General features: G+C 59.6%; 1 protein-coding gene across 2 annotated transcripts in view; it reads right to left on the bottom strand.

Annotated features, from left to right (window-relative positions):
* SCUBE1 (signal peptide, CUB domain and EGF like domain containing 1) overlaps positions 1–23,692 on the bottom strand; it is a 132,804-nt gene that overhangs the window by 35,221 nt on the left and 73,891 nt on the right. Inside the window, exons 5-7 of one of the 2 annotated variants that reach the window (XM_059404574.1) lie at positions 21,500–21,625; positions 17,368–17,484; positions 14,659–14,748 (exon numbers count right to left, since the gene is read on the bottom strand). In XM_059404574.1, the coding sequence (XP_059260557.1) occupies positions 14,659–14,748; positions 17,368–17,484; positions 21,500–21,625 (333 nt within the window). The remainder of the gene's footprint in view (positions 1–14,658; positions 14,749–17,367; positions 17,485–21,499; positions 21,626–23,692) is intronic. The other variant, XM_059404575.1, reaches the window with a different exon arrangement.

Here is a 23,692-nt window from a genome sequence, read left to right as displayed (position 1 = left end):
CTAGTGTTTTTTTTCCCTTTGCAAATTCAAAGGGCCTGGAATGGCTGGGGCAGAGCCTAGGTCACCGAACCCGTCGTGTGGTGAGAATGATCCTCCCCAGGCCTGGAGAAGGGGCTGGCAGAGCTGGGTCACCAGGGCGCAGGTGGCCCGCACACGGAGGACCGCATTTCTGGGCCTTTCAACCTGGGTTTCTTCCTGAGCAGCTGTGTGCTTTGATCTTGTGGAAACCGTGCCTGAATGGGCTTCTCTCTTCTCTTCGTTGTTGGGAGCTGAGGAGTCAAAGGCCCCATTTTTTAAAATCCAAAACTCTTCGCCTGCCTACCTTGGCTTCCTCTGGGCACCTGGCCCCGTGGACCTTTTTCCTGAAGGTTCCCCCTAATTGGTTTATTGTCTGTCCTTCTTCGCTGTCTGTATTCCCAGAGGCGTGATCACTGAATAAATATGCCAGTAGCCAGGAGTCCCTGCTGCTCATTTTACCAAATTCCTGATACCTTTCCTTTGAACTTCAATTTGTGTGCGTGTGCGTGTGTGTGGGGGGGCTTGGGTGGCAGGGCAGGGACGGGGGGACATCTGGCTTTCCCTTCTGTGTCTACATCTGCATCTCTGTGATCCTGCCAGGTGGAGGTGGGGCATAGCAGGTGTCGTCCTGAGTGTTCTGGACACAGGGGCTAGGGGTGGCAGAGGGCCCCCGACCCTTCTTCCCAAGGCTGAAGTCTTCACCATGATAGGATGAGTTGTAACTACTTGTGAAAGGCGAGTCCCCCTGCCTCTGACTCCTCCTGGCCTGTCTCTCTGTGCGTCTCCACAAATCTTAGACCCCAGCTGGGTGTGCGCAGTTCTGTGCGTTTTCCTGTCCATGTGTGTGCTGGCCCAGCAGCGTGGAGGCCTCTCACGAGCTGGTGTTCCCAGGCCCAGCTCAAAGGCCACCTCTGCAAGGAGCTTCCCAGGCCCCAGACGCAGAAAGAAGGCCACCGCCCTTCCCTGTACTAGGGTGGCCTTTCTTAGCGGAAGCCGGGCTCTGCCTGGAGTCTGGCCTGCTCAGGCCCTCTCGTCTCCCCACCGGCCTATTTACTGGGACAGCGCAGGTGGGCAGGGCAGAGTGTGAGCTTTGCCCTGTCCTCCCGGACTGACCCAGGTAGGCTACCCCCCGGGCTGGACCACGACACCCGCACCTGGCAGGTGAGGACAGCACGCGTTCCCTCCAGGGCCGGAGGTGAGATCAAACGGGTTCCTGCTCGAAGCGCTTGGTCTGGGTCCTGGCATGTAGTAGCTGCTCCACAAACGGCAGCTGCCCCTCCTGGGCTTCTAACCAAAGAGGAAATCCCGCCTCCCAGCCCCACATCAAAGGGCCAATGCAGGCTCCAGGTGCCTTTTCAGCCTTTCATGTGGGAGAGCCCCACTGAGGGCCTGCCTGCTCTCCAGGGGCAGGGAAGTAAGGCTCAGGCCCTGGAGAACTGGGACTGGAATATAGCTATGACCTTACTCGGGGACAGTGACAGCGACTGGGCCTCTCTGTGGGGAGGTGGGCTGCGGCTGTGTCCCTGAGATATGGACCTGGTCAAATGGGCTCCTGTTGGGCCTTCATATCTCTGGGGTCCTGGGGGGACTCAGAACTTGGCCTTCCAGAACTGATGGGACTCCGCACACACAGGGCAGGCGGAGGCCAGGAGGGGGCCGGGGTCTGGGTGAAGACTCATCCACTCTCTAGCTTCTCCCCTGCACGGTCCACATGTTTAATCTCCTATGTTGCCCTAGACAACGTCTGGGGTCTAAACTTCACGTTCTGAGTGAGGGGCTCGGGGGCCCCGGGGAAGGCCCTGCGGGCTGTTCTGGGCGCTGACACCATCACTCCACAGCACTTGGTTATGGCGGGTCCTCTGCTCCAGTCCCAGCGCAGCCCTCCAAGCCTGAAGTCCCCCAGACTCTCAGCAGCTCTGAGAGGCAGTTCCCGCCCCTTCCACCTCCCAGGCAAGTAATCAGCCCAGGGTTGTGCGTTAAGTGGCAGAGCTGGTGGGACCTGCTGGGTTCGACTCCAACCCGCGTGACAGCCTGAAATCTCCAGTCCCAGCTCCAGGGCCCTACAGCGCCAGCAGGTGCCACTCTCTCCACATTCCACCCTGACGGCTCCTGTTCCAGTGCTCCCGGCCTCCGAGCATACCGCTCCCTGGGGCCCCCAGGCCTGGTCTTGTATTTCTTTAGCATCTGATGCCAGTCCCTCCCCTTAACAGCTGCCGTTCTGGGCCTGGCGACCAGAGTCTGCCTTTGTGACATTCATAGCCTTGCCAACGGTCCCTGTCTTCCTGGCCACTGCCTCACTCTGGGTAGCCGATGCCTCCAGGCTCGTGCAGTAACGCTAAGAGCCAATACTTACTGAGGCCAGGGCCTGGCTGGGTGGGGGAGGGGGCAGTGCACCGAGCAACCAGCCTCCAGCCTGTTCTCTATGCTGCCCACGCCACTGTTCCTGCCAGGCCCCTAGCATCCCCTCAACAGCACAGGGTTGGTGGCTGTGTCCTTCTGAGGACAGCAGATGTCCACGGCACGATGTGAGATGCACCGAAAGGACAAAGTCTACCCAGTCCTTTGGGATCAAGTCAGGTTCGGGGATTAAAGTCTACAGTTACAGGATGGGCCGGCCTGGGTGGCACTGGGAGCTTTGTGCCTGGGAGTTTCCAAGCGGAGGCTGCTGGGAGCTGCTGAGGGAGCTCCTCGCCTTGGGTGGCCGTCAGCCTGGGACCCTCCCCCTGGACCGCTTTCTCTGCTTGCCTCAAAAAGCAGCCTCACCTCCCTGCTTCCCAAGACTAGAGGCACCCAGGCCTGGCACTGGGTCATCACTGTCTCAGATGCAGAAACCAGGCAGCCTGTCCTCTCCTCTGACTGCAGGATCCCCCACGTGCAAACAGCAAACACGGGCTGGGGACTGCAGTGGTGCTGTCTCTGGCACCTCAGGGAGGGGGTGCAGATGGGGTGCCGCTGCTGCCCTGCGAGGCCACACCCCATCTAGGAGCATATGCTGCCAAGGTAGGCTGGAATCCAGGCGCCAGACCTCCGGGGGTGCGAGGGGGAAGAGGGCAGAGCCATACCCTTAGGGTGTGTCCCAGGGAACTGAAGACATTCTTTCTGGACTCTGAGAGCCCTCTAGTCTCTCCAAAAGAGCTACTGGGTCTTTCCAAAGTCTCTCCTCTCCCCCTGGGGGCGACAAGGGGAACAGCCCCCCCAGAACACAGTCCTCTACAGCCGACAAAGGACCCTCTCATCTACTGGCCTCGCATCAGCCCCAGAAGTTGGCTTCTTCTGCAGGCAGAGAAACAGAGGCTCAGGGAAGTTCAAGGACTTGTCCAGGCAGGACCGACTACCCATTGTGACATCCCACGCAAAGAAAAAATGAAGGGCCCTCGCTCAAATATTGGAAATTTCAAGACAGAGGCGACCAAACACTCAACCAGTTGGAGGCCCTTCTGAGGGTAGGGCCTGGGGCAAGTGTATGGGTCACACACCCGTGAAGCCAGGCCCGTGTCTCAAGTCTCTCCATTACTTAGAGAAGCCAATATTTGGACCCAAGGTTGGGGGACTCCCGACAGATGAGTGAGCCAGACCAGGTCAGAGAGCCAGGTGTGGTCGGGGGCCACGCAGCTGGCAGTGGGGCAGTGGAGATGGGCATTCATGGTACCTGGTCTCCTTCCCAGCAAGGTGGGCCAACTCTTACCCTGCGTGGCTGGGCTGGAGGCAGGGGAAGCTGGGCATGGGGTGGGGGTTAAAGCGGGAAGGAGCCTGGGAGTAAACCCCTTTTCAGCAGGTAGAAAAACCCTAGATGTGTCACCAGGCCAGTCTTTGGTCTTTTCCCTACGGAGGCAGAGCAGATGTGAAGACGGGAGGCCAGCCCTGGGCTGGAACAGCGGGCGGCTCTTTGAGTTGGAGCTGTCTGCCTGCTCTGCCCTAGGTCTGGGCCAAGGTCTGGGAAGGCCTGTGGACAGTCTCGGTGATTGCACAGGGGCTGACACAGGAGCTGCACACCTGGCCCTGGGGCCTTAGGCAAGCGCTTGTCCTCCTGGAGTCTGGGCTTCCTGACATGTAACATGGAAGTGATGGCATTTACCGCAGAGCTTGTGCAAGGCCCGGACAAGTGTGGACATCATGGTGCTTTGTAAATTGTCCCAACAGTGACCACAGGCTTGGTCCCGGACCTCCACGTGCAGAGTCTTAGCACTGAGTCTGTCGAGGCTTCATCTGAGCTCCTGCTCTGGCGGCGCAGATATGCCTCAGAGAGTCTCTGGGTGTCTGGAGACCTCAGCTTGGTGGGGCAGCAGATGGGTTCCCTGCTCTGTCTCAACAACAGTTTGGGAAAGACTCCTTGGTGCTGGGAGGCTGAGAGAGAGGAGCAGAGCTAGAGATGCGTCTGACACTGACCCAGGCCTCAGGGCAGACAGAATGGGGCGTGGACTCTACCTACTGGCCCAGGAGTCCGGACCCCCCTCCCCCCAGCTCACCCCATCGCATCCAAGCATGGGCTCCAGGCCCGTGCACCCCTCAAGACTCAGAAGGCCCCTCCGAGTTCTCCTGAGCCCTGCTGGCTCTCCCAGGCCCCAGGCTTCCATTCGTGTGGTTGTCTCCCCCAGAGACCACTCACTCCCCAGGAAGAGCTGTGTCAGGGGTACCCCATGCCCAGCACAGGACCGATTTCTGCTGAAAGAACAAGCCCCTGGAGGAAGGAGGCGGGGCGAGGTGACCAAGCTCCGGCCCTATGCTGGGCCTGGCAGGGGGAGGCAGCCCGACGAGCCTGCCAGCACAGAGGACCTGCGAGTGTAGCCACCTGCGAGTGTGGCCGCGCTAGCCAGGGGCACAGGCACGGGGCGAGGAGGACGCTCACACGGGCTGACGGCAAGCCGAGCAGCGTCCCCTGCTGAGAGTGCCCCGAGGAGAACTGGACATGGGTCCAGAGGCCCGAATGCCACCCTTAGTTCCCAATGCACTGGGGGACTTTAGGCAAAGGATCCTCCGGTCCCTAGGCTGTGGCTCTCCCCCTGGTGTGACTGGGAATCCCAGGAATCCCAGGCTTGTCTCCAGGGGACGGGTCAGGCCCCGCTCCGGAGGCTCTGATCGGTGGCGGAGCTGTGAGCCCCAGGACACAGAGAGACCCCGCTGGCCCAGACATCTGCCCTGTCCCCTGCAGGCCCCACCCTGGTGGTTGGAGGAGCCCAAAGCTCTTGCTGCCACCTGTCCAGGCCTCAGTCAGGGCTGGCCCACCTGCCCTTCTGCCGCTAAGACCAAGGGAAGCCCGCTGGGAAGAGGGGTTAGGCCCTGGCTCTCCCTGCCCAGCCTCGGAATCTCTGCCTTTGCGCTCTACTCTCTCAGCTGATTCCTGAGCCGTCCGTGGCTCCTGTCACTTTGGGGTACAAGCCATGCTCCCTGGCAGAGGTCTGCACACTGGCCGGCCTCTCCTTCACAGCCCACCTCTTTGTGCCGGCACCACTGACCTGTGGGTGGCCCTGTGGCCTGTCGTGGGCCTTGCCAGCAACGGATGACCCTCTGGCACAGTGAGCCTGCTGGTTTTCTCGAAGTCCCCTGGGCAGGTGACAGGGGTCGGGCCCCCAGCCCCTCTGCAGGGAGGGGGAGCAGGGCTCATCCCTGTCTGCGGCCTGCCACCCCTGCTCCTGCCTCCCTCCTCTGCCCAGTGACCCTGCTCTGCCTCGGCTGGCGGATGCCCACTCCTAAGAGCCGTCTGCAGAGAGCGGCTCTTGCCTGTGCGGGGAGAGGCGCCATGAGGGCTGGGCGCTGGGTGACTCTGCCCTGGGGGCACCTGGGGCTCTGAGGGAAGCTGGGCCCTGGGGGACACCCTGGGGAAGGCGGTGCGGGGAGCCAGGGCGACTGTGGAGGCCAGGACAGCAGCCTCAACGGGAAGGGGCCCAGGCCGGGTCCCAGGGAAAGGGGGCCTTGGGAGCCCCGCTTGCCACCCAGCACTGTTCTCTGTCACATCTGAGGCCAGAGGACCCCTTGGCCCGTGGTTTTCACGGGCTGACCTTGAAGCAACCTGGTGGGTTCTGGATGCTGCCTCTATAGCCCATAGTGGGTGACCATGAGACCCAACCTGGGCCCTGTGCTGACTCTGGTCCAGCTGCGTGGAGGGAACAGGCCCTCAGGCCCGCAGCACCCCACCAGCGCCATCTACCTGGGACCTGGCCCTGCTGAGGGCAGTTTGCTGTCAGCGTCAGTGGAACTGTCTTCTGGAGGCACGGGGCAGGCTTGTGATCTCAGGGGTGACACCTCTCACGGGCCTGCCTGCTGGGTGGGATTTCCACACTGGTGCTCAGAGAGCGGGACCCTTCTGGATCTGAGGGACGGTGCCTGGCAGTCTGTGGCAACAGGCGTGGGGGCTGCGGGCAGAGAAGAGGCTGACCAGGAGTGAGACGAGTAGACCTTGGGGAAGTTTCTTCAATCAGAGCCATGCCAGCAAGGCTTCTCCTGGCCTCTGGCTCCTGCCTTCAGTCTGGCTACTAAGGGGAGGGGCGCTGCGAGCAGACAAAGTGGGGCTCACGTGCACCCTCTTGTCGGAGGCCATCCCAGGAAGGAGAGCGAGAGATCGTGACGCCCATTCTACAGCAGCCTCATGAAGGCCCAGTTGGTGACCCTTCCTCGGCACTGCCTTGCCCCTCCCAGATGTGGGACCTTCTCAGAACACCCACCACCGGCAGCAAATGCCCGCTGAGCCCTCACATGCCACACGCAAGGCCCCTGCCCATCGTTCCCTGGAGGGAGCGTGGGGTGGCATCATGCGCAGAGCAGGCCTGTGTGACACATCCCTGAGCCTCAGTCTCCTCATCTGTGGCCTGAAGGGCACCCCTGCAAGTTGCTGGCAACTTTTCCATGTCCAGGGAGCCAAAGACTCAGCCCAGACGCTGCTCAACAGAGGGGAACTTGTTCCGCATCCCCGATGGCTGCCGGGACTCAGGGAAAGTTAGGGCAGCGGACAGCCTGGGGCCCAGGGAGACAACGCCCGGCATCCACGCGGCCCTCTTCCCCCCCGACCCTGGGACTGCCGGGGGCCAGTGAAGCTGACACATGGATTCTGCCTTCCCTCTCCGAGTCCTGGCCTGTGAGCCGGGCAGACCTCAAGGAAGGGTCCAGACTGCAGGTGCCCAGCTGGCCGCCGAAAGGCCCTCGTTCACGTCGCTGGTTCTTTCGGCCCGCTTCCCTATGGCACCACCACCTCCGACCTGATCAAGGTCAGGCGGGCCCCAGGCTTCTCATCTCATGGCCTGGGCCCAGCATTCCAAGGCCCCTAGGAAAGCACCAATGGCCTGGGCAGGAGAAGGCGGGAAGAAAGAATGGAATGTGACGGGGCAGTGCCTTGTGCCACACGTAGGCCAGGCGTTCCTCACTGAACATTTCATCCGAGCTGCTTCAGAGTACAGACTACGGCCCCCCTTCTAGCAAAAGAGAAAACCAAAGCTCAGAGACGTGAAGTGCCCCCGGCCTGGAGACGATGCTGATCCCCGGGGAAGTCAGGACAGAGCCCAGGTCTGGCCGCAGAGCCTGGGCCTGGACAACAAACTGGAAACAATCACTGTCAGCAAAACTCCAATCCCGTACCTCTGAGAACAAACGCACAGTTCTTCAAACAAAGGTACCGCCCGCGGAGCCACCTGGACCCACCCCGGCTTCCTTGGGACAGACCCGGGAGTCTCGCTGTGGGAAGCCCTGAGCTCTGGTTACTCCTTGGTCGAGAGGCAGCTGCCGACGCCTGGTCTGCGGCCAGCACCGGGCCTGCCCTTGGCGGAGCCAGCCAGCCACCCTGGAGGCGAGGGGAGCCAGCAGGAGGGATCAGCAGCCAGGAAGGCTGGACGGTCGCCTGCCCAGGTGGCTGGGGCGCGAGGGGAGCCGTGGGTGGCTGACTGGCGCTCCCAGTCACTTCCGCTGTCTCTGCACTTGGGGACTCCTCGGAAGAGCGCGGACGAACCAAAGACTGTATTGGTAAATAAAGGTGCCCTGGACTCTGTGGCTTGGAGTTCAAGTTCCAGGACCCTCTGGAGTGTGGCAGGACAAGGAGCCTTGTCAACCAGTTCACGCATCAGGAAGTGGGCCATCAGGTGGCAGAGGGCACGGGGTCACATCCTGCTGGGCTGTGGGGCCCATTTGGACCAAATCCTGAGGGGCCAAAACACCTAGGGAAGGGTGAAGGCAGGACAGGGAGGGGCTTGGGACAGGGTGTGCAGGCCCAGAAGGAGCACGTGGGGGTCAAGTGTACCTAACTGCCCGTAGGATGGGGCGGCATGAGGAGCCGTTGGGAGCAGGCAGCCACCTACCCGAGGGGCTCCCCTCAGACAGGCTATGTCGGTGGGGAGCTCTGGTGGCGGTTCAGGGCAGGGGCTGGCTGTGGGGGCACGCAGGCTTCAGGGCTAAGTCAGAGGGAGGTTTGGGGGGCTGCTGCCACAAACCAGGAGGCATTTTGCACAAAGCCTGGGAGCTGGGCCAACCACTGAGAGTCACTCTGACTGGGGAAGCACTTGCCCAGGCACTACTGTCCCAGCTGACCCTTGTCACAGCCCCAGAGGCTGGGGAAACACGAGGTGCTTTTAAGTTCTGACAGGGGAAGGGACTTACCAAGGCCATCCAGGGGAGGGAGCAGCACGGCAGGCCAGGTGTCCCCATGCCCAGTTCTCTGGTTCATGCATGGTCTCCCCCAGGGAAGCCATGAACACGTGCCTCCAAAGAGCCACGTGACCCTGGCTCACCCCTCAGCCCCCCTGAGCTGGGCCAGCTCTGTCAGGAGACGAGGACGGCATTATCTCCCTCAGTTCTCGGGGTCACCCCAGCTGCCCGCCTGAGCACATCCCTCTCTCTGTAACACCGTTCTGTGCTCCTTGCCCTCTGTCTCCAGCCGCACGAGCACCCCGAGCCCAGGCCCCAGCCGTGCCACCATGCACTGGCTTCAAGCCGTAGGATTCTCTACTAGCTGCTGTGCCTCCAACACCCCTGCCTGCTGCGAGTTCTGAACCCCAACCACTGGGCCTGAGCGCACGCTTCCTGCTCTGTTCGCTCTGACCCCACCACTCAGGGACAGCAGCAGGGACCCCCCCGCAAGCTGCAGGAACTGGGGGGGGGGGTCTTGCCAGCACTCACCTGTCTGCAGAGGGGCAGGGCGCACACGACCTGTAACTGTCCCCCTAGCCTCATTCTGGGGGCTGAGAGAAGGGTGTTCAGAGTGCGCCTTGTGTTAGCTGTGCCCCCCGAGGGGACAGCTCCCCTGGTTTTTACACTTCATGAGATGAGCACACAGCCTCGCTAGAAGCAGATTCAAACTTCATCGGGGGCCCAGAGAGAGGAGAAAGCACTAAGGCCTCAGGCTCCAAAAGAAGCCGAGGGGCTTACAGGTGAGTGCTCTGGGCCTCTCCAGGACAGGAGTAGGACCGGTCCCTCCAGCCAGGCTTGGGCTTTGGCACTGGGAACCCTGGGTCTGGTCAGACACACTTTGAGTCTGGGGTGAGTTATGTCCCTCTAAGCCGCAGCTTCCATCTGGGTCAGCCGATGCCCTGCCCGTTCTTGTCTGCCAAGCCCTGCCAGTGCCCTGCCTCCACCCTCCCCTGGACTACTCAGCCAGTCACCAGGACCCGCCTCCTCCTTCCACCAGCCCTTAGGGCATATGTGTGTGTGTGGGGGGGGAGGTTGGTGTGTGTGTGTGTGTGTGTGGGGGGGCGCTAAACAGAGGGCAGGACCACAGCCAGAGTCTCCAGCTGACTAGAGAGCAGTCACGCTTGGCAGCAGTTCATGGAGACGGACGAAGTCTAACTGCGCTGGCTCTTCCTGCGCAAGAGCCCAGTGCCTGGAGCTTGGCCCAAGGTCTGCCTAGCCTTCTCCTCCGGCCGGCCTCCGGCTAAGCGCCTGGCTGGGAAACTGCCCTGTCTCATCACCTCCCTCGTCTCAGATCCCCACTGCCAGGCTTGCCCAGCCTTCCAGATCCGCGTCTGCCCCCTTTCTCTCCCAGCTGGACACCTGCCTGTGGCAGCGGTGAGCAGCGAGGCCCCACTCAGCCCCAGGTGTGTCTTCCAGGAAGCCTTTGTTCATGCTCTGGGCCGACCGGCCTTCCCTGTGTTCCTGCTCTGGGCCATGCCCTGTGTTGTGCTCCCGGGGGCTGTGAGAGCTGGCAGACTTGACCTCTGTCCCAAGTTGGGGAGCCCCAGGCTTGGGATAAAAGAGGGTGTTGGTGGAGGAGGGGTAAGAAGCGGGGATCGGGGTGGCAACAAAAGTCCGGTTACGTGTGGACAAGCCTTTGCCAGGTAGAACCGGGTCAGATGGCACCTGGTGAAAAGTGGTGGGTGGCGTGGCCCAGATGGGAAGCTGCACGTGCAGGGGTTCTAGGAGGGGACTTCCAGGAGGTGACTGATGGGTGGGTCTGGAACCAGCGTGGGGGGCATGTGGTTGCCTGGGAGAGGAAATCAGGAGAGGCCCAGGGATCCTGGAGATGATGGCGGTAGAGAAGAGGTGGCAGGTTGGGGGACAGAGGAGCGGGGAGCCGGGCAGGAGTGTGAATGTGTGCGACATCAGCTGGACCTCTCAGGGGCTTGTATGGTTAAGAGATGGGGCTGGGGAAAGCACAGGGCTCAGTCTGCAACCCCCAAGTGTCAGCCTTGAGCACAACTGCCCTGCTTTGCCTGGTCCTCCCTGGCCTTCCAGGGCTCCATTCCCTGGGCCCCCCTCCCAGAGCTCTCTCAGCAGCTCCCCTGTCTGCCAGGCCCCTCCGCTTGTTCACGCCACTCCCTGGGAGCCCCGCTAGGTGAGAGGGTTATGGGACCATGCCGACGCAGGAAGGGAAGCCTGGCTCAACGGAGGGACGATGGAGACGGGCCGCTGTGGGAATGGAGGGAGCCAGCTCCTGATACTTTTTTGGGCCTCTGTGTCCTCAACTGTAAAATGGGAACTGCTTTAGCGCTAAGCCTCAGGGTGGCTGGGAGATGAGTGAAGGCCGGGACAGAGCAAGGACAGAAAGGCTGGGGTTCTCGGCTAACTATTGCTGTACGCACCGGACCTGGAGCACCTGGCTCCCCTGGGCTCAGAGGGACCCCTAGGTGCCTATGAGGACACATTCCAGTCGGGAGGGCTGATGCTACTCAGCTCCTGACTTAGGGTCCTGGGCTTGAGAGTCCACAGACCTCAGACCCTGGCACAGATCACGGTGAGGAGGAAGAGTCCTCCAGAATGAGCGGGCTGATGTGCACGGAGGCTGCCGAGGAAGGGGTGGGTGCCTGCTCTGGGGGCACCTGCCGAGGCTGTAAGTCCGGGGCGGGGGGGGGGGGTTTCCTGTGTGGACCTGCACATCCCATGCTGCCAGCTGTCACTGTGCCACCCATGTGCCCCGAGATCAGTGCACCAGTCGGTGGAAGTGAAGAGGGCGGACGGGGGCTCTGCCTCTGGAGCTCACAGCAGCCAGCCTGGGAGTTTCCTCCCAGACTAAGTCTGAACCATTTGTGGTCAAGAGAGTAACAGTCCCCTGAAATGTCCTTTTCTTAATCCTCCATGATATAATGTGGACTCAGCAGATATGACTAAATTAAGACCCTTGAGATGGGTGCTTGTCCCGGATGATCTGAGTGGGCCCACGTAGTACAAGATTCCTTAAAGGTGGAGAAGGAAGGTCAGAGAAAGCGAGCCTGATGGAAACAGGGTCAGGCAGATGCAATGCCGTCGGCTCTGAAGACAGGAAGAGGCCTAAAACCAAGGAATATGGGTAGTTCTAGAAGCTTCTAGAGCTTCCAGAAAAAATGCAGCCCTTGCTGACACATTGACTTTAGCCCAGTGAGTCCCAGGTCCATCTTCTGACCTATGGAAGCTGAGGTGCTGCTGCTGCTGTAAGGCACTGAGACTGCAGAACCCTGTGAGCAGCAACAGAAGGCTAGCAGGGCGTCCATTCCATGCACACTGCGGGACTGACTGAATACCTGGGTTGGCAAGAATGCCCCAGAGTGTCTCATCAGTCTTGCTAGGACTGGGGTCCCAGGAGCCCATGGTAAACTTAGCTGGGTACTCAGGTACCTGTAGTCAGGTCTGCACAAGTCAGCCAGATACTTGAAATTTATCACTCCAACCCTCATACCCAAATATTTTAACTGATTTTAATGTAAATCAAACGTCTGTCACATATTTTGAGCCTCTTTAAAGAAAACATAACTGCCCCCGTTCTTAGCCTGTGCTCCATGACTGGGGTTAATTATAGATGGCACTTGCTGGGTATAGCTGAGACCCCACGGCTGGCTGAGGCAGGGCCACTTAACCCTGAATGGCCCCCGGCTGCTCTGCTACAGGCCACCACCCGCTCTGTGATGTGGGACGGGGGTGTCACCCTGGGCCTGCAGAAGCAGTCTGTTGCTGATGTGGTCACCAGAGGAGGGAGGTTTTTTCCTGCCTGTGGGGCCGAATGGGTTCTAAAGGGATGTGTGAGGGGATTTCTATCACGAGAGGTGCGAATTCAGGGCAGGCCAACGATCATCCTTTTCCCTAGCTCCTTCCGAGCCCCCCAGTCGGCTCCCCTAACACTGCCTCCCAAACCTGGAGCGAGGGTACCTGTGTTCTCAGCTCATTCCTTCTCATCTCCCTGACCGCACTCCAGGCTAGCACTCGCCGACTGTAATTCGAAAAAACAAGTCCACAGCTCCTCTCTGCACCTTGCCATCACCTGCTTGACGCGAGTTCAGCTCAGCCCTCTTCTGCCATCACTCTCCTGCTCGGAGGTGTACAGGGCCTCTGGGGACCCAGTACATGGCCCTGCCCTGCTCTGGAGCTCTGGTCTTGGGCAGCAGTACCCACCTCTCCCAGTAAGTGAGGCTGGGGCCTCAGCGTGCCCTCAGAGCACCAACAGCTCTTAGGTTCCCACCACCCACCTCCAGCCACCTTTCTGACTCACACCTTCCGGGATGGTAGTAGGCAAACCTGTCTGCTGGGGCCTTCAAGCCCATTCCTAGGCCATATCCAGCCCTTCCCAGGCCAACCCAGACAGCACAAGTCAACATGACAGGCCTGTCCCGAGAACTTATAGAGAGGGAGCTTCCAGACAAACCGTGTCCCATCTGCCTGTTACCAGAGGTGAATCTTCCAGACTCTTTGAACCTTAGTGTTCTTGTTTGAGCAACATGGCTATGGCCTGTCCTGCCCAGCACGGACCACAGGCCGCACAGGGCACCAGCAGCCCGTCCAGATCTCCTGGCCTGTCCTGCCCAGCACGGACCACAGGCCGCACAGGGCACCAGCAGCCCGTCCGGATCTCCTTTGCTCCTCCAAGCCCCACTGGGGGAGATGGGCTTCAAGCTTAGTCCCCAACGTGGAAGGTCATATTCCTTCCATGGCCCCACTTACATCTCCCTTTGCCCTGGGTGCCTGGAGGTTCTTATGAGGACCATAAAAGCAGGCGACCTCTCCAGGGCTCTGTGGCTCTGAATTCCATGGTCCTGTGACCCTAACACAGCCATGAACTTAGGGCTTAGCTAGGCTGTGCAGGATAGTATGTGACTGTGGGCAACCCAGGGTACCCCAAAGACCCTGTTTCCTCCTCCAGGACAGAGGAAATGTACCACCTGGCTCCACAGCTCCCAAGGCTGCTATGGCCTATCAGACTGCCACAAAGAAGGTTGTGAGGATCCTAAACCACCCTACAGCTGTGCTCCAGAGGCCTGGGAAGCTGGTACCATCCAGGGACCAGCAAGTGCAGAACCACGGAACTAAGGGGCAGACTTGCTCTGTGAGCGAACAGCCATCTCCCGCTCCTTCTCTTTCCTCACCCTGCCGAGGGTCAGCCACACCCGCAGGCCTCCCTGAGGAGGCCTCCCTGAGCCACCCTGAGCAGTACCAGCGGTTTTTGGGCAAGACTCCCTAGAATCTGGATCCAGCCCAGGGTCAGTGTCCGGAGTGTAGCCCACATCACACCTGCCTCTGTTCCTTGCGCAGAGGCAAGCGGGTGCCTAAAGTTCAGGGGAAAGTGGGCCAAGGCTGCCCACTTGCACCCACCTCAGGCTGGGTCATTCACCGAGTCAGGAGCCTGGGGACCAGAAGGGGTTGAATGAACCTTGTTTTACCCAGGGCCTGCCAGATGGCCCGAACAGGCCGGTCCTCTCTGGGTTTCCCAACTACAAAGCCAGTGCCCACCCGAGCTGTCTTTCTCGCCCTGGATGTGGCTTCTCTCCGGAAGGAGATGGAGAGGCGCCCTGCCGCGTGAATGCCTGCTCTACGCTGGCGGCCCCCGTCGCTTCTGGGTGTCCCTGTTGCCTTGCTGATCCTGCTTATGTACTGGAAGAGGAGGAACGCAGAGCAACCGTGTCCCCCGCAGAGGCCACTGTGCACCGGCTCTGGGCCCCTCACCACACCCACGCGCACGCACACGTGCTTGATGAAGGGCGTAAACGTTAACAGAGAAAACGTCAGCTCCCACCGGGACTGGAGCCCCCACTCACACGCGGCCCGTGCGACCACACGCACGTGGACACTCCGCAGACAGCCCCCCCACGCACACCCCGTGCGCCGGCACGCACACACGCACGCACCTCCCGCGCGCCAGCACGCACGCACGCACGCACACCCGCGCGCCGGCGCGCACGCACAGCCCGACACAGCAGCACGCGCACGCGCACACACGCGGACAAAGGCGCGAGCACAACAAAGGAAGTGGAAGAAAAGTGTTACCCATGAGGAGCCGCCGTTTCACCCGCTTGTCCACATCAGCTACTGACGTGGCATTGAACTGAGAGCGCTCAATTGCAGCCTCATCCTTCTCTAAAACACAAGTAAGGGACAAACACGGAGCCGGTGGTTAATGACAGCCCACTTCCCGCGGCCCAAGACAGTCAGCCTCTCGGCGTGGCGCACACACAGCCAACGCAGCATGCCGGGCCGGGCGTCCGCGCCGAGGGGCGAATCCCGGCAGCCTCCAAGGTGGCGTGTTCGGGGCAGGAGGCGGCAGGGGTGGGGGGTGCAGAGCGGGGGACGACCACACAAGGGCACAGGTGGGACCCAGGGCCCCGCCGCGAACACACAGAGGCAGCGGCTGAGGTCAGAGCGGACAGACCCAGCTGCGGGGGTGGGGGTGGGGCACAAAAGCACACACACCCCTTCAAGCCGCACATGGAGGCAGAAGTGATCGCAGATGCCCCCTGCTCAGGCGGGGGAGGCAGGCACAGGACAAGGCACATGACAAAGGGACAGGGCCATGAGGTCCGGTGATGGCTGTGCCTGGACAGCAGACGCCTTGTGTCAAGGCAGGAAAGTGTGTCAAACACTCATGCAAAGTTAAGAACAAAACATAACAGAGGAATGAACAAAGACACCACAATGGATCCAGTCGAACAGACAGAAAGAACAGGGGCTCGATTTGGGCAGCGCTGGTTGCCTGCTTGTCTATAGAGGACTAGAGCGAGACATTCAAGTGCTTGACGAGGGGCTGCACAGATGGGTCAGTCATTTTAGGAGCGTGCGGAGAGGCAGGTGGGCAGCCGGGGAGCATTCTGGCCACTGGGCAAGATGCTTGGCCAAGATGCTGCCCGTGGAGGAGCACGTGAGGTTAGCATTTTGGCGGCCCTCTGCTCAGTGGGACACACGTGGAGCGCTCCGGAGAGGGGAACCTAAGCAGCAGTGAGCAGAGACAGAAGGAAGGTTCTCCTGGCCAGCAGAGGGCAATGGCCCAGGCGCTGGGTCTGGAAGAGGGTTTCTAGGGGTAGGGGAGGGGAGGAGGGGTGAGGGAGGTTACATTAGAAAGTAGATCCAAGCAGGGACCTTCACATGCAGCAGACACTAAAAGATTAAAAAAAAAAAAAAAAAAAAAGGAGAAAGGATGAATCAGGTGGACAAAGACAAGATGTGTTAGACGAGGCTGGGTGTGTCTGGCCGGCAGCTGTTTGCACTGGTCCCGTGGCCGGCAGAGCCAGCTGCGCTGCAGACATAAACAGTGAGGGAGACCCAGCAGACAAGACAGGCAGGGGCCGCTGGGCCTCAGAGGCCCCGGGCAGGACAGAGGAGACAGGGAGAGAGGTGGGAGAGGGGGTTCTAGATGGGATCAGGCTGCAATAGAGACACTGGTCTGACACCAGGTTTTGCTTTGAAAAAAAAAATATATATATATTTTTTTGGTTGTTTGGTTTGGTTTGGCTTTTGGCTCTGAAAATAATTAATGAACGTCAGTTATCAGACAAGACAGGCAATCAGGGACCATCACCAGAAAAGCAGGAGGAATGAGATAAAATGAAACCAAAACGGCCATCTGAGAGGAGACCACACAGAGGAAGGGGAGAACCGAGCAGCAGTTCCCAGGACGATAGCCGGGACTAGGGTGAGACGCTGGTGGCCTGCCGCACCCTGGCACCCCCACCCGGCTCTGAAGTACCAGGGAATAGTCACAGGGACAGAATGCGACAGCAAACTCTGGCTTCACGGCTTTGCTTGCTTGCCACCCCTTTTTTGTTACTTCAAAGTCCCTCCAGAAAAATCTTCAGAGTCAGTAATGAGAGATGGGGTTCCCCATTAAAAAGAATGCATATGGTCACTGCCTGTGGGCTTCTAATGTTGCCCGACACTGAAGAGAAAGAAAGCAAGAGGATGAACAAAGTTGGATGGGTACCAACTTTGAAATTCTTCTTTTTCTCAGTTGAAAGATAAGCAGGGAAAGACGCTACTACTGATTATGGCATGAGGAAACCATGGAAATTCTAGCTTCCTCCTGCAAATATGGACCAGGAGGAAGGAGGTGACCAAACTCAAATTGAGACTCCATGAGACAGGAGGTGACAGAAGGGGCATCGCTGAGAAGAGACTCCAGCTGGGAGAAGAAGTCTGGCAAGAACCCCATTAGCTCAGGAGCGGAAAGCAGTTAAGAACACCCAGAACCCCTTGGGATTCTTCCATCCAGTCTCCCCTGGTGAAGACAGCGAAGACTTAAAGCTGCTTTCTCAGAAAACCTCCTGGTTTTCCAGGCTGGCGGTCAGCTCATGTTGCTAATGGGGCTGATATGCAGGTTAAATGAATGTGCCACGTGTTCCCAAATCAGGGGAAGAAACCCGTATGCTTTAAAACAGAAGCTGCCCTCCTGAGGCATCCCCCCCCCCCACAGACCACCCCCACGTTGAGGATGAGGACCCACAGAAAACCCACAGTGACACAAAGCAGAGGTGCTTGGTCCCGGGTGACTGGGTGGCCCTTGATAAGTTTCTCCAGAAGGCTTCCCCTGGGGACATCTGCCAGCCCCATCAGTACTGTGGGGTGCCTCCTGTTCTTGTTCCCTTAAGCTTCCTTCTTGGAAACTGGGACATGGTGGGGTGATGCTGGGGTGCCGGCCAATGTCAGGGCCACAGGGTACACCCTGGCGTGGGGGCAGAGTGGCACGAGGTAGAGGGGTGTACTTACCAATGCACGTCCGCCCGTCTGAGTGGAGGGCGTACTTCTGGTGGCAGCCGCACATGGGGCCCGTGTCCGTGTCCTCGCAGCTGTGCTGGCAGCCTCCGTTCCCGTAGTTACATGTTACTAGTTAGGCCCAAAGTGTACGTACGTGTGTATAAAAGGAATGACAACAAAGACGGTTAGTTCATCGGTGTTGGTTGGTTCTCTCAAGGGATGGGGAGCAAAGTGATGGCTTAAGGCAATCCGTGAATACAGGCGCACATTTCCCCAGAATGCAGCCCCCGCAGGGCCTCGAACGGCATGGCTCGCTCTCCTGATGGGACCTATGACACGGGGACAGACCTGGGTCATGTGGGCTTCCAACAGGGCTGGCACCAGCTGACAGACTCAGATGGTGTCAGGTGAGGAAAGGGACAGGAGAGACCATTTTCTCCTTCCTCAGTCCCAGAGACACTTAGAAACTGTCTCAATGGGATAGACGTCTGTTAATGGCAGGCATCCTCCACAAGGTGGGGGAGGGCGGTGGCAGGCCCTTGCTGACGAGGACACTCATTCAGTTCTTGCCCAGCTTGCTCTCCTCTGCCCGGGACTTGGGCCTGTGGAAAGATGTCTCCGCAGAAGTCTAGTCGGTCCTAGTCCCAGCAGCCATCTCAACCCCTGTCCCCTCACAGGCTGGGTCCTCCCAAGGCAATGTCCGAACAGACGGAATCTGGGCAAATTAATGTCAGCTCACGTGCACTTTGGAAAATGACCTTTTATTTAAACGTGTTACATAGTTTGTTTGCAGGGTCTGTGGCCTGGAGGAGCTGGATGGAGCCCTGCAGCCCAGAACCCTGACATGTTCTACAGCATCAGCAACCTGGGGAGGCTGGAAGGGAGCTGAACAGAAAGGAGCCAGTTTGAAGTAGGAAAAATGATAAATGCAAGTTACTTTAAAACAAAACTGCTTGTTACCATATTTTAAGACAAGCAGTATTGCCGAAGGGGATCCCAGATCTCTGTAAAGCAGCCCTGCTTTATTCTGCTCACAAGACAACCCTAAAGGTGCTCGAAGATGCAAAAATCAATCTCAGACCAACCAAGCCAAAAGTTCCAATTTGGCAGTTGGGGTTAATGTTGTTCCATCAGGTTGATGCATGGCAGGACTGGTGCCAGAGGGAAGCCATGGGTGGCAGCTCCTGGAGATGGATCACAAGCATTCCAGAACTGTGTCCCGCAGCTGCCTCTCCCAGGCAGTGCTCTCCCCAGGGGCACAGCACACAGCCTCTGGGGCGTCCATCCCTGAGTGATGGTGGCGGCCCTGTCAGCCTGGACACGTGCCGTCTCCCTGCCAGCTAAGGAGGACTTGAAGAGAGTGGTTTTGCTCAGTGTCCCAGCTGTCCTCACGACCAGAGAGAGGCTCTAGTGGGCTGCCTCTTCCAAGGGGAACTAATGTCCCGTTAGCAGGAGGGGCCCGACTTCCGGGATGACGTTTCAAGGACCCGCAGAACTGCTCCAGCTCCCTCTGGCCCTTTCTCCAGAGGAGCATCTCTTCTCTCAGTTTTCCCGGGAGCCCAGTGACCTGCAGTCACATTCTCTCATCTCTGAAACAGCTTGTCTCTCTGCCTGGGAAGAGCCCCAGGGAAGCCACTGGTATAGACCGGCGGGGATCTCATGTGAGGGCAGAGCCCCGGGAATAGCCCTGCCTTGGCCCGGACCTCACAAGCCCTTCCAGACCGAGGAGAGCCCCGTTTCAGACCAGGCAGGAGTGGAACACCACAGCCAGTTCTTTCCGAGCTCTGAGCTCCCGGCCATGGGCCGTGCCCTGCAGGTGACTCTAAGGAGGATGGAGAGCTGTCTGAGGCAACCGGAGGGAGGGCCATGCTTAGGGTCCATATCCCTCACTGGGGTTTGTGCATCTCATGGACCCCAAGGGCTGAGCTCGTGAGCACCTAGGGCCTACAGCTTGTACATGGTAACAGTACGGGTGCTGTGGGCTCTTGGATGACCAAGAAAGGACGGAGAGAGCCCCCTCCAGCCCTGGAGTGGGTCCTGGACTCTGGAGAGATGGAGTTTGGTGCAGGGGCCCTGTGTTCCCGCTGGTCCACAGAGGCTGGCTAGGCCAGGCCCTGGCCCCCACCCCAAATCCAAATCTAGAATTTCCTAGACTCAAACTGGCTTCCAGGGCTAGAGAGAAAGCTTCAGAGGTAACATCACATGAACTCAGCATGCAGACCGCACAGCAGGGGCCAAAGCTGACCGGATTGCCAGCCTTTCCCAGGAGGGCTGCAGGGTGCTCGCCCGCTCCTTGGCCCCAAGGCTGGTATCTGATTCTCCACACAGCTGGACGACACCCAGCGCCCGAGCCGAGAGGCTGGGGCTGCTGTTACTTTCACCAGCCAACATTCAGGGCAAGGGCTTAGCTCTTCTCTGTTAGGGGTGGTGGGGGCTTTGCCACTCACAGCACTGCCTTATCCCTGACCTCTCGGATCAGGTTGGTCCCTTGGGGGATGTTCTCTGAGCAAAGCGTCCCCTTGCCATGCTCATCCCAAACGGACCGGTCAGTTCCAGCCACTGCCTGTGGCCTACGGCTCTCTCCCCAGCACCCAGTGCAGGGCCTGGCCAGTCTTGCCGAGTGAAGGAATGCTCTTTACTTGTGGCTGAGCCTTTTAACAAGCCTTGGCCATTGTCCAGAGGACTAGGAAAGCTGGAGCTCTTCGCTTTCTGTTCTGCTGAGGGGCAGCAGGTTTCTCTGTAGCAATAGGAACCGTCTGATGTAGAGGACGGGAGGGCCTGGCTGGAGTCCTGGGGCTGGAGCTGGGCGCCTGCCCGTGGTGACCTTGTATATGTTAATCTGTGTGATCCCACTGGAAAGCTCAGGAACAAAGAGGAAGGCTGCCCACATCTCAGAATATACCTGGCCAGAAGGGAGCATGTTCACATGGGGAGTGGACAGATCGTGAGTGGGCCTGGAGCATGGTCTCCGTGGAGACAGGGGTAGTGTCTAGTGCATGTGGATCCCCAAGACCTTGCTGACTGAGGAGGACATGGGTTGGGAAAGGTGTAGCTTGTGCCAGAGGAAGCTGATGACAACCCAGACAGTCAGACTAAGAATGACAAGCCAGTGAGGGTCAGTGGTTTCTTGTCCACAGAACGAAGGCTGGAAAGCAAAGCCCTTTTCTTCGTGAGAGCTGGGCAGCTGTCTCCCATTTCCGGGGCAAGTTTGGGTCTGCCTCTCTACTGGGAGCTGGGTTTCCATTTCTCTGTGTCCGAAAGTGGGCCTGGAATGAAGTCCTTGTCTCTGGCCAGATGCGGGCCGGGCTCACACCGGTCTCTCTCAGCTCTTGGTACACACAAGCCAACCCGGTGCCAGCACAGGCTGCCCAGCTGCCCAGTGAGTACAGGCTGCCCCACCCCTCCCCACAGAGCTGCTGGGAGCTGGGTCTGAAGCTCTCGAGGACTATGAGTGTGTTCAGCCCCGGTCCTACTTCATTTGCCATCTCCCACTGCTCCTGGGGAGCTGGGGGACCACATTAAGAGGCTGCCTAACACCTGAGCCGGACCTCCAGCCTGATCTTGGACGGCACCTTTGGCCAGAGGCCTCATTCAACCCAGATCTCACAGGGCATCACCATTTACAGCGGGCCCTGCAGGGGTGGACTGCAGAGTTGATCTTTGATCCTGGAATTAAGGTCAACACAGGCTAGGCTGGGACCCCCCGGGTCCCCCAATCTAGCTCCTCTCCTCCTTCCCCACCCTGTTCCACCAAGGGCTGCCCTGGTCCACCAAGAAGCCCGGGCTTGTAGGCCTCTGTGCACAGCCCGCCATACCCGCTGGAGAGCTCAGGCTCAGGGCCTGTGGGGCTCTGGGGCTGGGGTTACAGCAAGCACCGTGGGGCTCTTGAGCAGGGTTCTGTGCTGGGGCCGTTGGTGGTGGTATGCCGGGGGGCACAACACCGTGTCTGGAGTCCACAGCCCCTGTCCCTCATGCCTCCCCTCGCTTCTTTGGAGACCCTGCCCTTCTTTCCACCCCGAGGTGCCGAGAGCCCTCCCTGGGCAACGTCCAGCCGACTGGACCGACCCCCCCACCCCCCATCCCTCATAAAGCAATGGCAGGAGACGCGTGGGGATGTCTGACCCATTTGCCTCCATCTACCTACGTGTGCAGTCCTTCTGGTTTTGGGCAAGGTCAAAGCCGGGCCTGCAGTCACAGGCCACCCCACCTTTGGGCGTCTCCCGGCAGATGTGGGCACAGCCGTGGTCTTTGTTCATGCAGTTCATACCCTCTGGGAAGAGACAGACGGGGGAGGAACAGGGGCCGGGGGGAGGGAAGAGAGAAAACATTTTAGGCTGAAGAGAGGCGGCCTATGAAATGTCGCCGTCAGACGCGGCACTCCACGGCTGCTTCTCGCTAGTCCCCCCGCCGCCCAGCGCCGTGCCAGGGTGAACGCCTAGCCGTCCACGAGGGGAAGCAGGGAGAAACCACCGACACCGGGCCCAGGTCTCGAATCAGGGCTCACTCTGAGAACAGCACTGTGAAGGCCTCCAGCGAGCCCACGAAGACGCGTCCCTGCCTGGGTCAGGTCACAGAACCTGGTCCGGCTCAGGGGTTTAGACCGTTTCTTCATTAGGGCAGGCGCGTGTCGGGGAAACGCGGCACCTTTCCATCTGCCCAGGGACGGCACATGCCCCACATGGGCAGGCGGAGACTTTGGTTTCAGACTGGGCCCAGGGCGGGCGCTGACGGGTCAGGGGACTGGGTGGGTGGGCAGCAGCCCTAAGCTAATGGGCCCTGGCGGGCTGGATCTTGTTCCCTGGGAGGCCTGTCCATCCTGCACGGCCACCTCTCACTGTGTCCCTGCACAAGTCGGAGGCTGCCAGCCTGGTCTGCTGGACCTCCGGGCTCGTCCCTCAGCAGCCCCGTAGCCGTGCCCTGAACTACTTGCCACTCATCTCCCCTCAGCTGCCCGAGGGGATCTCTCTTTGTCCCTGGTCACTGCAGGGCTCCCAGGACCCATGGAACCCTCACTCCCAAATGCAGAGCCCTGCACGACCTGCTGCTGGCCTCCAGCTTCACGGCACATCCCATGCCCCACGGAGCCTGTTCCTGGTCCAGAAGCACACGTGTCCCTATTTCCAAAATCTCAGCCCAGGGTTCCTGCTGTTTGGCAGGTTTCTTTTTAAAGGAAAATGTCTGCCAGCCTCAGATACCTTGTTCTGTGAAGCCTCACTTGGACGAGCAGCCGGCAGCAGGCCTCCTTGCTGGCTGGGAGGCCTCAGAAGGGGGAGAAGGCCCCAGGGTGCCAGGGCTGGGCCCCCCACTGCCTGCTAGTGTCTAGCCCTCTGGCTGCAGCGGCGGAGTCACCTGGGGCCCCGTTCCTCTGGCCCTTGCTTCGGCCCTTCCAGCTTGTTCTCTGGGCCGGCTCGGAAGCCGCGTCCCTCACAAGGCCGGCTTTTTCCTGTCTCGTCTCCTCCCAGGCTCCCCGAAACTCTACTGTGGTGCCAAACCCTAGGCAGCGGCAAAGTTCTGGGCACGTTCTGGGCCCCTCGCCCCTATAAAGGCAAGCACGCCCTTCAGAGGTGGGAACACAGGGTTAAGACACCTGTCCAAAGGCCGATGGGGCACTGAGAGGCACCACCAGGACTTGGACCAGCACCTCAGGCTATAAACCTCTGTTTCGCTCCTGCCCCAGAGGCCTTGTGCAGTGCAGGGCTGGGCTGCCCTGGATTTCCAGGGCAGGCACCGGGACCATGAACATGGAGTCTCCAGAGGCCTGGCCTCCACTCATGCTGAGGATTCTACTGAACTGTGCTCTGAGGGCTCTGGGATGACAGGGACAATGAGGCTCCCCGGGTGGGACCCAGTCACCCCTAGTTCCTGGGACGCCCACCCTCCCATGCCCCATCCCAGGAGACTTGATCTGCCTGGAGTGGCTCAGACCCCTTTCAGATGACCCCAGTTGATGTTTATCTTCCTAGTGATTTGTGAGGAGTTTCCAGAATTTATGAGGTCATCAGGGGTCAAGTGAGAGGTGGTAGGTCACAAGTCCATCAAGAGGCTAAAGGCAGATGAAAGGAAGAGCGGCTGTCTGCCCACACGGCGCCCTGAGACCTTACTTCCATGTCCGGTCCGAGAGGAGGCGGCCCCGGACAGAGGGGAGGAAGCCACAGACGGGGACACGCAGCAGCCTCCTTTCCCCAGCGTGGCTGCCCCGTGGGCCAGGACCAGCTCCATCTTGACCCTGTCCGCTGTAAGCACGGGTGTGGGACCACAGAGATCTGACATACACTTAAGAACACATACACCCCAGCAGCTACCACGAAGATTTTTTTAAAAAGTCTGAATTTAAGTG

The sequence above is a fragment of the Mustela nigripes genome, chromosome 6, assembly GCF_022355385.1.
Source record: "Mustela nigripes isolate SB6536 chromosome 6, MUSNIG.SB6536, whole genome shotgun sequence".
Taxonomy (NCBI): domain Eukaryota; kingdom Metazoa; phylum Chordata; class Mammalia; order Carnivora; family Mustelidae; genus Mustela; species Mustela nigripes.
The sequence above is the reverse complement of the archived record's forward strand: the minus strand, read 5'-3'. Positions and strand labels throughout refer to the sequence as shown.